Source organism: Chroicocephalus ridibundus, chromosome 5 (genome assembly GCF_963924245.1).
Source record: "Chroicocephalus ridibundus chromosome 5, bChrRid1.1, whole genome shotgun sequence".
NCBI classification, from domain to species: Eukaryota; Metazoa; Chordata; class Aves; order Charadriiformes; family Laridae; genus Chroicocephalus; species Chroicocephalus ridibundus.
Genome location: NC_086288.1, coordinates 55,312,956 through 55,327,907, shown reverse-complemented (window position 1 = coordinate 55,327,907; position 14,952 = coordinate 55,312,956). Strand labels below are relative to the sequence as shown.

Here is a 14,952-nt window from a genome sequence, read left to right as displayed (position 1 = left end):
GATTCTAGTAACTGCAAATAAAGGAAATCTCTCTGGAGCTATCCTGGGCAGCACATTGGGTTCATTAGTGTAAAGTCAGAGTAATTGTTAACAGCAAGGAGAGCAGCCTCTCTTATTTCTTAACAAAACAAAACTCTAGATGAAAAACATACCATGGTACATGTACCACAGAAAACACTATGGTCTTCTGGGTTTATAATCAGACCCCTTTTTCAAAGTCCAAAGCTGCAAACTCATTTATGGCCCCAGTTCACTTGTATTTGCTATTAGGACAAAACATAAAGCAAATACAGCTGATACCTGGCTTCACAGTAAGGGCTTTTCATAACCCTAACTAAAAACCCTTTCTCTACCCTTACTGGTAGCATTATAGATCTTGTTCAATAATTAAACCTAGATTCCCCTTTCTTGCTGTTGTTGACAACAATCACAGGTGATAGAAACAACAGGTGTGTGGTTTTTCCTGGGACACTGAAAAATTAGGGGTCAGTGAACGCAGGAGTCCTCCATTGTTTGTGTACCGTAAAAATAAACCTTGGTCTGCAAAAGCCAAATCTTTATCATGCACTGCTTCAGAGTGCAACTGACTGGAGACATTTTCACACTGGTCGGCAATTTGACAATACAGTGCAGCACAGAATAAAGCAATAGACTTGGAAAAGCTATTTATAGTGCGTATGCCCCAAGGAGATATAGCTAATAACTAATTCATTTCACATCACACATTTGAATGCAATATGAAAACTTCCCAGTTTCTTATCAGCACAGGAGAAAAGACTCCACTGTGGCTTTCTTTAAAATAATTAAGGATTCTTTACCAAAACATTTTAATCAAACTAAGTCTCCACAGCAGTCTTTTTTTTCCCTGCCTTACATAGGTTTCCTTAGGAGGTCCATGCCTATTAAAGTTTTGATAAAAGCATTTCACAACATAGTAGTTTCCCAAGCAATTAAAAAATGACACTCATTTTCCTAGATAACACATTTGTTTATCAAATAGTTTTCTTCAAGCTGGATTAAAATCCAATATATTATTGGACATATCAACAGGAAACAAATGGAACAATCTGCTAAAAAATTCAGTGAGTGATTCACCTGGAATATCTGCATATGAGGAGGTTTTGTCTGGGTTTATTTTTTTGTTGTCGGGAAAACAGATCAGCTAAGTGTTATTCCGTGGACTAGATAGATGAATATTTTATTACTAACGATGAAGAATTAAACAACAGATAAGAAAAAAAGATAAGGACTTGTAGTACTCGAGACATGAATAACCACACTGAGCTTCCCTTCTGCTGCAACTGTGGCAGAAACAAAGCAGCAAGCAGACAATGCTCAGTGCAACGAGAGCCTTCTAATTTCTCCACACCCACAATTTTTGTTTTCTTTCTCTCTTCTTCCACATACTGACACCAGGTGTTATAACAGCTTGACTTCAATGAGAGTGTCCTAAGAACAGTGTGGTTTCAGCAAATACTGGTGCCAAAGCTGTATCATAAATAAACCGGTAGGGGATGCTGCAAGGAGCTCCAGCTGGTACTCCACAGGAGCTACTACTGTCATGGGACTGGGATAACTCATAGAAAAATAAGGATCCTTGTGAACAAAAAAAAAAAAAAAAACCCACACCAAAAAATCCCCCAAAAAAACCTAACAAAAAAAAAACCCAAACAAAAACCCAACAACCCCAAAACAACAAAAACCGCCAACATAGACTATCCCTATGGCTCAAAATCTTAGCAAACAATGACTCACTATTTAACTCGGGCCTTCTATTACTTTATAATTAAATGACAAGGGTTTTTTTAACAGGTTTTATGCTTAAATTGTAAATAATTGCTATATGAAACAACGTGAATTAACTCCACCAATTTGTAATCCAGTGCCCCTAGGGCCCCTAATTTTTACTGAGTAACATGACAACATCCTAATTTTACTTTTGCCACAGCAGAAGCAGCATGAAAATTATTTAAAACACATGTTAAACATAAAATGTTACTAGATATTGTGAGCTTACACAGTCATTTATGTTGTAGGTTCAGTGAAAATGCTAGAAAGCAACAGGGAAGAACATATACGTACACATCCTAATGACTTCAACATAACTGCCTTTCCATTTAGCAATCTATTATCAGAAGTAGTTACCTTATGGATGGAATGCTTGTTTTCAGATTTATGAGTCATAAAGTTTAATGGGTAAAACCTGGATAAACATATTCTAAATCCCTAATTAAATTTAACACAAAGAATGCAGATCTCCTTCAAGAACCCTTAGGGCCTTTTAGAGTTTGGGTTTTTTTCCCCTTTAGCAGAATATTCTGACAGCATTAGGAAGTACTGCCCAGTGACAGCTGAACATCCATTTCCAGATCAGACCTTTTTTTAGACTGTGAAAGGACACTACGTTGTGTGTGTGTGTTGATTTTATTTAGGAAATGAAGATGAGTCGATCTGAGATTTGCTCATATTTAGCTTGGGGGAGGGCTTCTGGGTTGGTTTTTTTTTTGTTCCGTTTTCACTGTTTGGTTCTGTTTTCACTTTTGCTGTTTGTTCATTTCATTGTATTTACTGTATTACGTGTTTATTGACCATGTGCTTTAGTCTAAATCATTGTACTACTCAGAAAAGAAATGTGTCCCCATTGCAGAGCAATTGAGCAACAATATATTAACAACTAAGATTATTAAAGCAAGCTATCGAAATTATACTGGCAAAAAGCAGATAACAAAAAGTTGCAAAGTGTAGTTGTAAGAGGGCTTAAAAATAACTACTGAATAAAACAGCATCAGCTGCTAACTTTTTCAAATTTTAGTCTGAGCTAGAACACGTCCAAGCTACATGCTGCACAGAACACGCAGAGACTCCATGCAACTTCTAAAGTCAGCTTAGCTGTTTAGATTTCTAAATATATTAAGATAAGGGTACAACATCAGCTATTGAAAGTGATTACCACTGTTTAATTTTTGCTCACATGGTATTTAAAATTTTGAAGAGCAAATGTGCTGCCTAGTCATTATATTAACTCTTTCATCATGACTTCTCCCTTCTGCTAAGTGGCAGATGACTTTTTTTTAAGTTCATATTTAAACTAATCTTCAATAATTGCTGCCACAATGTAAACTCGCTAATGGCTTCATTACACAAATAGATGAAGAAACAAAACCCAAACAAAGAAAATACTAAAGTGAAATAAGTAATACTAGTATTTGATATAAGCTTTTCTGTGTTTTCTTCAAAGGTCAGAATTATCTGTTTTCCCAAGGACATTCCACGTATTTAACTTTTAACTATTATAACAATGGAACAGTGCAGAAGTGTGTAAAGTTGCCAGAAATGTAAGCTCTTTAGTTATTAAACTTGAATATTTTAATGGCAAAAAACATAATACTGCATAATCAAAGAGACACGACAGCACATCAGGTTTTTGGAATCTTTGATTATGCAGTATGAAATTGCTCACATTAGCACCATCTCCATAATACGAAAAAGTGAAAATATCTTTGGAAACAGCAAGAAGAGAAGGCTAAGAATTGATCTCCTCCTGAAGTGTATTTATAGCCACTGCCCTGCGAGGGAACACGGTTACCGATCATCCTGTCTCCCTATGATGTACCAATACAGGATCCTGATGTGCCAGTACATCAACTTGTCAGAAGCGGCTAGAGCAGCATTAAATAGCAGGGCAGCGAGCAAGCCTTCAATGACGTTACAGTGCTGAGCGTACAAAAAAGTTCATCTCAGTATGCTGCTGCTGAAGAACCATCACTTTAGCTGCTAACCACGTTTGTTGTGTTTTTAGATGGGAATGCAGTGAGATAAAATGAAGCACTACAAAAGCAACACACTATTATATTCACTCCTCGTAGAGAACAGGGCAGAATAACAACAGTCCTGTCGCCTATCCATTGGTGTGAGGAACTGAAGCCTCATTTGGAAACCTTCCATTGTGCCAAATTCATGCTCTTATCATGAATTTCAATGAGATTTAAAGATCTGTTTATTCCTGTTTTTCTGCCTTATCTCCCACCATGTTTCCCACTCTGCACCATTTCATTAATGCAGCAAATCCATTAGGCCCATTGGTTGCCTATACAGACTGCTCTTTCTAAATGGATCAGATTTACCTTTTGTATTAAATCCATGAGTTGTTATTAATAACTGCTTTATCTCCAGAGAATTCCTTTTAATAGCTGAAAATCCAAATTAACTTTTCTCTCCTTACGTTGTAAGGTCTCTCTGTCTTAGTGTGTGCTTATTACATTAGCACAGCCAGCCCTCTCCAAAACCAACTTAGAGATTTCTTCCACCAAACACTTCAAACCTGCATCCTTTCCTACTTGCTTCCAATGATATTCTCCTCAGCCCCTTGTGCTGAACAGTTGGAGCTAATAAGATGATTTGTACATCATCATGCTCTAAGTCAAGCTCGTATCTAGCTGGAGCATCTTGAGTTTTATTAAAAAAGTTTAATTATATATGAAGACCTTTCAAATAAAGGGAAAACTTTTGGGTCAAGCTCTCAAAAACAATGACAGAAGAAGCTCATTTGCCATGACTATTTTTCAAGATACCTTTCTATACATTTAATTAATTCATTGAGTGACTACTAAGCTACAGTAAAATTAGCTTGTGATTATCATCTGAATACAAAAGCAGCTGACAAAAAACACAAGCAAATTTCCAACTTTTCCTAACTTTTGTGTACTTGACTTCATTAAACATGTTTTTAATTAAAAACATCCCTGGGTCTCCGGTATTTCTAAATTATGTAATTTGTGACTATTAAATCCCTTTCATTTATCAGCTGGATTTTAAAACTTCAGCATCTTACTACTGTTATAGTACTATCTATACTAACAGAAATCTGTCATCCCACACAAGCCCTAGTCTTGCTGCAATGTGTGGTTAAGGAGAGCCTAACCTATCCTCTCCACTCTCCTTTATCAGGGGCTGGAGGACAGCCTCTCCATATCCAGCACTTCCACAGCAGGCATCAAAGTCCAGAGGCTTGCGCCAAAGCCTAAGGTTGGCTTCAATTTCCTTTAACAGCTCCCAAATATTTCCAGTGTGGTGTCCATTGTTTCTCTTGCAGGAGACAGAACATCCCTAAAGGCCTTTCCTGTTCAGAAATTATTTTGTTGGCAGTCAGAATTTTCCTAAGGATTGTAAATAAAGAGAGGAGCATGATACTTTATAACCTAAACCCATCATTAAACAGCATCAGAATTTCCTAGAACAAAGAAAATGAATTTACCTCACCCAAGTGCTTTGACCTGCTAAATGCTGAATAGATAGATACACGATAGATATAAAAACTTATCACAAAACACGGACGGTGGACAAGGAAGAGAAGCGTTTGACACAGACCACTACAGGCCAGCTGAATGTCATCACAGACACTATCACAACCCAGCAAACAAAGATGTACTCATCTTCCTGTTCCACTAATGATACGCACAGAAAATTACCAATTATCTGTGTGCCAAAGGTGTGACCTGTTGCTGTCAATTGAAAAGACAGACATATTCTTCAATTATTCGCTGTATTGTACTAATTACGTAGGAGAATTATGGGAACTTTTCATTAACCTCTCAGCAAGTACATATATCTTAAAAGACTTATATTCAAAAAGAGAACCATCTGTAGACCAACTCTGCAAGGCTGAACACGAGTGGCATTCCTTCTTAAATCTAATATCCTTTTGCCAGACAACCGAAAACAGATTTTATGGAGCAACTTCAAAGCCATACGCAACTCACAAATTGCGTGTGACCTACAGACTTCTTTATTGTGGTCGGCTGATGATTTAGGCTATAGTTGGTATAGATAGGATCTTCCTTAGCAAGACCTGGACGTTCACAAGGGAACAAATATGCCAGCCAATCTGAGCTTCCAACCATCCATTCCAGACCCCAGATGCTCTCCCAAGTAGTTTGTGCAGTAGGGAGAAGCCACTGGAAGGTTTTGTATCTGGGCACAACACCAAAATAAGTGTAAAGCTCAACATTTGAAGATGGAAGCAGCAAACAGCCGCAGCCCAACATGCACCATGAAGGAACAAAGATGACACACGCAGGAAGCATTCCCCCCCATCTCTGGCCAAAAGAAAAGACAGCTCTGAAGTCTTCCAACTCAGTATCTAAACCATGTAAAAAATCAAAATGTTAATAGCTTCTGTGAAATTGAATTAATATTCAACCAATGTCATGCTCAAATAAGACAATTTAAAAATATGCTTAATCAGCCTTAATTTTTAGATGTCACGGACAATCCAAGCAGAGCAATATATTCTATTGGATACCAAAGTCTTTTAAAATGTGAACCAACACCACCACTCCAAAAACCTTGAAACTGGTAGCGTTCTGTGTTATCTCCCTTACAGTTCAGAGGAGACGCAGGTAGGAGACAGAAGATTTTTCCCATCTAAAACAAAAGCAAAGAGAAGTTCTGACCTCAGAAAGCAGGCCAGTTGGCACTGAGATTGCCTGCTCATTCCAACAGCTAGCTGAGATACCAAAGCAGATATAAAGAAACCTGATTATTAACTATCATTTAGAATAGTACTTTATTGGTCTGTTTTTTCTTTTGATGATACAGCTGTTATTTTATAGTCAAAATCTAGGCTTTGTTAGAACATAGTCCGTTTTCATTTTATGATTGCTGAGCATACAAAGTCAATATAAAAGATATGTCAAAAAAGGAAGTGGAGTTTTGTTTTAGTTTTTCACTTTTTTCTTTTCCACGGGTAGTAAACACAAATAAAGTTGGCTGCCAACAGTCCCACTGTCTACCTGCCACTGAAGGCAAGTTTGTAAATCTCAGGAGAGGCTGTTTCCCACCAAGCTGCAGACTCATAAGAAGCTGGAAACATCAAATGCCAGAGGCAGGCCAGAAGTCTCTTTCAATTAATTTTTTTTTAAAAGTACTGATGAAAAGATAGTCCACAACAACAGGGACAAACTGTACTGTCACAACTACCCAAAAAGTAACAGAATCAAGAGTCAAATGAGATCAAAAATGGTTAGTATACATAACTGTACCTTGGTCTATCATTTGGAAGATATAATTTATCAGTGCAAGCAGTGCAGCTTGTCTACTATATTTAGGGCTAAACCCAGATGGATTCAGTCAAGGAAATCTGAGGATTCTAGATGCCACCAGAGTCGCCTTGTGCACAAGCTTCCTTATAGCTTTCCCTAAAAAACAAAGAAATTCAAGACAAAAAAATGGTGAAAACTTTCCTCATCTAAGGATAATTTTTCAAGCAGGAACAAAAATATTGACCCTGTAAGCAAGCAAGCACCTTGTTCTCCCAATCACTTTCAATAGCAGAAAAATACTTCTTCAGTGGACATTCCCAGACTTACAAGAGCCACAAGCTGCAGCCCCGATCTTTCTTTCTCTTATATTCACTTCCATCAGTGTAATTAGCTGAGACTCAAGAGAATTTCCTCTCTCATATTCCTAAACCCAAAGAAGTAGGTACTATTTTTAGAATTACCAGGGAGGTGCTGATAGTTCAGTCCTGATCTAAGTTACTGAAATAATTCCCTGAAAATTCCGTAGTGTGAAACCCATTGTAAAGCTGTTGAAGGGATTCCACTCAGATTAATCAGTTTACCCGCTATCAAGAACAGTTCAACAGAATGCTTCTTGAAGAAGGGTTTTAAGAAGCATTGACTGCTTCAGTTGATAAAATTTAAAATGGACCCCAGAAAATTAGTCTACAGGATCTAGAGAACAGGTGCTCTTTCCCTTTTAAAGGGAGCATCTTCCTAACAAAAAATGAAAAAGTGATAAGGAAAAAAAGTTATCACACAAGCATAAAATAAAATGTTTTATTTCAGAGAAATAAACTGTATTTCTGTCATCAGAACATAATGTGAGGAAGTTAAGGAACCCATTTTACATTAATATTGGTATTCAAAGCAGACCAGCCCAAACTATCAACTCTTCCTCCCAGGTCTGTATAGCATCAAAGAGAAAAACCTCATGGATCCGTGTGGAAATATATTCTCCATTTTCATTTGTATCTTTCACTTTTCTTCAAAAGCCTTTCTTTACTAGAAGACACATTGGAAAGCAAATACATACAAGTATTGAATAGGAAAAAAATTCTATTATACATGCCAGGATGATTTCAATGCTTATTTACCCATGCTTATATTTAAATTTGCAGAGCTTTGGAATTCAGAAAGATGAAGTGCTGTATCAAAGCAGTCCTTTTTATGAAGGCATTTGTCATCATGCGAATCTAGTCCAGACAGCAGCAATCCATTCAATTAGTTACTCAGGTGTGTGTCTGCGTGCATCCTACTCATGAGTTTTCTTTCTACTTATATTTGCACTATTAAAAGCAGTATTTTTGATAAATTATGAATCTGAATCAAGCCCAGAGTATTCTTTTAGTGGAAATGGGGCAAGTTCTCTGGGTATGTAGACCATCATTTCTCTATCAAAATTTCCAAAAGCAGTTGAGCTACTATACTTAGACCAGCAAGGAACTTGCAAAGATTCAGTATAAGCAGTGAAGAACTATCAGTATGCGTATACAACATGTGAAAGGTAAATAGGTGACATGCAGCAAGCCGTGTCTTTGAACAACAGATCAGTGCAGAGTATTTTTTATATAATCAAATTTAAATACACTTCACATCTCTACATTGTACTTTCCTTAAAAAGGCAAAGCTCTACTAAATTAAATCACATCCCTTATGACTTGCCTTAAAAGCTGGGTGGCAAGTAGACATAGGCAGTTATTAGTCAAGGGCAATTTCCAAGTGAAGTCATATAGCAATAAACAGGTACTTTAGATGTGACCCTGAAAATGACTAAAATTAATATCTTAAAGAGATGTTCTTGCAAAAGTATTAAAATGCAAGGGCTGCTGCAGAAAATACTTTCAAGAGCTTGAATATTCTTGTCTACTTTCTGGTTTAAGAATTTTAGATGCTCAATGCTTTTTAAATTATATGATCAATGACTGTGGTGCTTGAATAAAGAATAAATTAATTTATCTCTAGATCATCTACGCCACCACTGAAAGACCTCATCTAAGCATTTATTTGCAGCAGACAACTATACGAGAACTCTGGCAAGTCGTATTTCTGTCGTTTCACTAAGAGTCATTTATTGAGGTTTTTCACTTTTACATATCAAACCGTCATCCCTTAATAAACTCACTATATCCCTGACTGCTGATCATTTGTACATGTCTTGTAACTTAGTAAATAACTTAAAAATAAGTTAAAGAACACTAATAAATAATAAGAAGCTCATCTAATAATAAAAAGCTCATCTGAAAACATCACAAGATAAAACATCAGTGAACTGTGCCATTAAAATCACATCTGTAGAAAGTGGACATGCTTAAAAACTCTATCACATGGATGTATGTCTTTTATGTTCTCAGACATCCAGTGGCAACTAACAAATGTGAAACACCCCATACATTAAATTTGGCTCTCCAAAACCATAAAGTCTAAAAAAATATCTTGATACATCCAGATTTTTCTAGGGTTTTCATTTTACTGAAAAACGTGGGAGTTTCTCCCATGAGTATGTGTTTAAAGCATAGATTTGATATAAATAAAAATTAATAATTGACCTAAAAAGACTTCAGCCTGTTTAGCTAAATAGTCAATGGGGAGCTCTCCACGTTCCACTTATTAGGATGCAGGAATCCCAGTGCAATAAATTAAGACTTACTATAAACAAGATTTTTACTCTTCCTTTTAGTTTGCTGTGACAAGTTGTCTTCGCTCTGCCTTTTTTTTCTTTTTTTTGGTACTATCTTGGAAGGTGGATTTTTCATTCTATTTGATGAGCTGATGCACATCTTCCTCTTGATCTCTTGCAAAGTCATGTACCACATGCTTAGAAACCTGTATTTCCTGAACATCACAGCTGCTTTACTATTCTGGTGGCATGTACTGAGGTCTACCTGGATGTCCAGTGACAATAAGGAATTCAAACACTGAAATGGGGCTATTAAAGCCTCTCCAAGATTCAACCTCGTCATTCAGTTACTATTCTTAGACCAACCCTTGATTACTAGGTGGTTTCATTTGTGCTCAGTGAGAGCAGAGATATCATTATTCACTGCCAGCATTTTAGTCCACAGTGTGACATTTTTACCTTCATACAGAAAAAGAAAGGGTACCACATAAGGCTCTAGGAAAGAAAATGAAAGTTCTCATCGCACTTCTGGGAGTAATATGCAAAGGCTTCTTCAGTAGATCCTGCTATCCACTGGAAAAGGATTGTGCCACTGTATTGTACAGAGTGCACAGACAAAAGACATTCCTAGATTAAATCTTTACTTTTTTTGCATAGTTATTTCCAAATATGTGTTTTCACACATTGTTATCAGTTGCACTGTCTAGATTTTGATGGTGTTTTAGTATGTAGCACTGCATTTACAAGCGTGATTTCTAGTGATTTCTAAATTGAATTTTGAAAGTTTTATTTGTGGTATAGCCATGACTTCTGGAAGAAGTTGTTTTCTGCAAAAGAAGCTGTATCTTATATTTGTCCTGCTGATACAGTTGCAGACCGGGTGGGTAGGAGAACAACCTTGCCTCCAAGCAGACAAGAGCTTCTTAAAACCTGCAGAAGACTTGCAAAAGTCTGTCCTCCCTTTTTGAATAGTTCACGTATCAGAATATACCTCTCTCTAAATACCTTGTCTTTCTTATATCCTTCGATCACTGCAGCTACATATCAGCACCACTATGACTTTAAAGTCCTTCTACATTATCTAGCAGTCTTCCAGAATTTTCTGATTAGCCAAACAGCAACACTAAAATTGAGAATACAAGTAGCAAGGTCTGGTAATCATCCACTAACAAATAATATCCCATCAGAAACATACTACCATTTACTAACACAACACAAAAAAAACCAATAAAAAACCAGCCACAGAATAAAAATACCTGATCATTCTTTAGCTGGAAACTACTGATGCCTTTGGGGTGATAAAACAACATAGAGAAATTAGTCCCGTGATTAAATTTTTATTATCATCCTGAAAAAGGACTACTGCTATTACCACCATCACTAGCATTTAGTTACACATTAGAATATATAACATAAACACAGACTGTGGTAAATATTTTCTTGAAAGTCAAATTCTGCTGTTCTCCCAACCTCTATAGATTTTCAAGCCAACAATAGCTGCTCTTTTGAGCTAGCTGCTCTAGCCTGTGTGACTGATTTCTTATTCTGGTCTGAACCATCACAAAAGCAAGGCGATTGGTTAAAATAAAATAAAAAAAAAGCTGAATACCATAGCAACTAGCTCGCAGCCTTTCTAACGTGCAGAAAGGATTTTTTACTGGAACAAGAGCTACAAGTGAAAACACTAGGCCAAAAGCAGATCTGGTGTAACATCAACAATACAACAGAACCACAAAAGTTCCTTAATTCCTCCTCAATCTCTTCCCCATAATACCTTTTCGGCAGCAGCAGATCTTCAGGTTCTTACTACAGTACAGTACAGGGAATAAGGAAAAATGCATGCTATGGTATTGATTCTGCATATATGTATGTAGACACTGCAGACTCCTTGCCAAAACAAACAGGATTACATTTTGAAAAATCAAGTCAGGGAGGCAGAACAATAACGGAGCTTGACTTTTAGTTTTAATTAATAATCATATCACTCCATAATTAAAAGGATTAAAAGTTTCCGAAGAAACATCCCTAAATATACTTAACTCTACATTGTCCAAGTTAGTGACTCCTTTTAGGGACACATTAAAGTAATCAAGATATTGATAATAAAGACAATCACTTAATGACAATACCCTCTAAGAACTGCATTGGGTCCATAAGGAATACACTTGAAGCTGTATATTGCTCTGGAATAACAGTTAAGAGTCTGTGTTGGGCTTCTGTGGCAAGGTTTTGGTGGTGGAGGGTCTGCAGGGATCTCTGTGAGAAGAGATCAGGAGCTACCCCCTCCAGGAGCAGGAGCTGTGACCCCTGGAGAGGAGCCCACATAGGAGCAGGTTTTCTGGCAAGAACTGTGGCTTGTGGGAAACCCACGCTGGAATGAATCATAGAATAGAATCACAGAATGTGTTGGGTTGGAAGGAACCTTTAAAGGTCATCTAGTCCAACCCCCCTGCAGGAAGCAGGGACATCTTCAACTAGATCAGATTGCTCAGAGCCTCATCAAGCCTGACGCTGAATGCCTCCAGGGATGGGGCCTCCACCACTTCTCTGGGCAATCTGTGGTATGTCCCTAATGGTATCTTCCCTGTGGAAGGGGTCCATACTGGAACAGTTCTTGAAGAACTGCAGCCTGTGAGAAGGACCCATGTTGGAAAAATTAATGAAGGACTGTATTCCCTCAGTGGGACCTATGCTGGAGTAGGGCATAGGAGAAGAAGCAACAGAGATGAAGTGTTATGGACTGACCGTAACCCTCACTCCCCATCCCCCTGCATTGCTCAGGGGTGGCAGGAGGTGGCAGAAAAATCAAGAAGGATGGAGTGAAGTTGACTCTGGGAAGAAAGGTGGTGAGGGGAAGGTGTTTTTAGTTTTGGGGTTTTTTGTCACTAGCCTACTATATTTTTAATTAGCAATAAATTAATCTTTCTGAAGTTGAGTCTATTTTTCCTGTGACAGTAATTGATGAGTGATGTCCCTCTTCTTATCCTTTTATCTCATTTTCTTCCCCTGCCCTGATGAGGAGGAGGAGTGACAGAGAAACTTGCTGGGCACCTTGCAGCCAGCCAAGGTCATCCCACCACAGAGTTCTTTTGTTTGAGGAAAGCAGAAATCTCTCCTTGGCAACTGAAGCTATGAAGTCTTTGAAGTAGACGTGCCCATCTGTTCTAGGTTAGCTATAAGAGGTTTTCAGTGCACTGCACTGTGAAGAATTACAGTCCTGCCTCTTCTCCACCATGTTTGGGGTGGCTTGTACTCTGGAGACCCTGTTTGACTGCAAAAGGACCTTCACAGAGTTTGGCTTTAAAGGCCAGGAGAAAAGTAATCTCTGTTCTTCTTTGTGCATTATTTAAGAGGCATTCAAAATCTGCCATGAAGTAACATCAAGTCAAGAGGACCAGGTACAATCCCCACAGCACAGGTACCTTAACTACTTTTAATGTTAGGGCTAATTTTTAAACTAAAAAGGACTGTGTTAAGTACGTAACTCCACAGTATCAAATTAATCTACTTGATCTCTATAAACATCATTCCTGAGCTTTCACTGGCATTAAGGAGTGCCATAAGCCACCCACACCTGTGAAAATCCAAACAATTTTTGCAGTTAAAATGAGGGGAAGAGCTTTACTTTGGGTTCCTGAATCTGAAAAGAGTGGCCTGATTTTCTATTAACAAGTAATGAATTATGGGGTAATATTTGTGTTAATTTTTTTTTTGATCTGACAAAAAATGGCCACAAAATTCTTAAGGTCGTTTGATCCTCAAGCTCATGCAGTCTCACAGGGAGTTTATAATCCCAGGAAACTCTTCCATCAGAGACCACAGACCTTGAATTAACAAAACACACTTTGGTTTTTGGAGGCGATTTCATCATACTAGTAAATTGCTTCACATGTACTACTCACTGCTGAAAATGGGCACATTTCTGGTTTGTTTCAGGTCTCTGATACATCATAATTCAGACACCAGATCAGTCTAACTGTAACCATACATTTGTGCTCGACATGTATATATCTCAAAGTATGTCTGTATTTATAATACAGAAGGTGTATACAGACTTTGTTATATGCCAAGAATACGTACCCATCTCAGAAGGTAGGCATGTCCTTTAGCTTCCAAAAGATATTTGCTTTATTTTAAAGTCACATTTTTATTTAAATCACATTCTATAAAACAGTGCAAAATTCCCCAGTTTGGCTCCATAAATAGCATATACTCGTCATTTTGGTATCTCAAATAGAAGTAGGAAAAGCAGGACAAAGAGAATCCAAGAAACATAGCAAAGCTACATTCAAAGTTTTAGCAGCCCTTGATTTTAAAACACTGGAGTTTCCAACACTTCCCTTACTCATCAGATCGTGTGCTGATCACAACAGATAGCTAGCTCTTGCCCATTCCTGATACTTTGAGAACGGGAATTTTTGTTGAGTTTGGTTTTATATACCTTTGGTTTTTTAATAAGGGAAGAAGCAAGGAATTGTCTTTTACTTAAGCTGATATCCAGCAATTCACACAGAGAGAACATACCGGTTTTCTGAAAAACCTGAAATGGTACTCTGTTAGCATTACTCACGCAAGCACGCTTTGTCCAAAAAAGCACCATACACGTAGTACACTGGAGACACTGAAATGCTGCTGTAAATATGGCCCTATCCCATAATTTATGGCAATGAAAATTTATTCTATTTCCCCAAAATAGTAAATTTGCTCTGAAGAGCTTACAATCTTAAGTCAGAATTCAAAAAGAAAGAGAGCAGGGCAAGCCAGACAAGCCAGTACCCATTCTGCGTACTTAAACACACACACACTCCCTCTTGCCTATATAAATTAGAAAAATGTAGATCAAGGACAGTAACTTATTATAACAACAAAGACTCAAGGAGGGCCGGGATACACAACTTTGACCTCAGCTCTGAAAGATTTTTTCCATGCTCAAAGTCGCATGAAAGAAATTACAGAGATGCAGTACTGCAGCAGAGAATCAGCGACCGAAGGACACAACGGTAAGGCCACAAACCTGGCACCTGAGACAGGTTACAAAATAAAAAAGTAACTTAACCATTAACGGTTATAACAATGGCTCCAGATGTTTGAAAAACTATGGGAGGGGGCAACACAAATGGTCAGAAAGTCAACGGAAATGCTGCAACTCTATTACCCTTCATTCACCTAGCAGAAAGACAATACTTGAGCTTATACTTACAGTGTTCTTGTCATAAAATTTATTATGACAAAATAATTATTTCACAGACAGTATTATCAGGAATTTTAGAAGTA

The 14,952-nt window shown here is 37.6% G+C and overlaps 1 protein-coding gene across 10 annotated transcripts in view; it reads right to left on the bottom strand.

Moving 5' to 3' along the window:
• The window catches only part of PPP2R2C (protein phosphatase 2 regulatory subunit Bgamma), a 198,409-nt gene that overhangs the window by 85,174 nt on the left and 98,283 nt on the right, over window positions 1-14,952 (bottom strand). For 3 of the 10 annotated variants that reach the window (XM_063335834.1, XM_063335832.1, XM_063335833.1), the window contains one exon: window positions 7,041-7,196. The exons of the other annotated variants lie outside the window; for them this stretch is intronic. In XM_063335834.1, coding sequence (XP_063191904.1) covers window positions 7,041-7,053 — 13 coding nt within the window. In that variant the 5' untranslated portion in view covers window positions 7,054-7,196. The remainder of the gene's footprint in view (window positions 1-7,040; window positions 7,197-14,952) is intronic. 10 annotated transcript variants of the gene reach the window in all.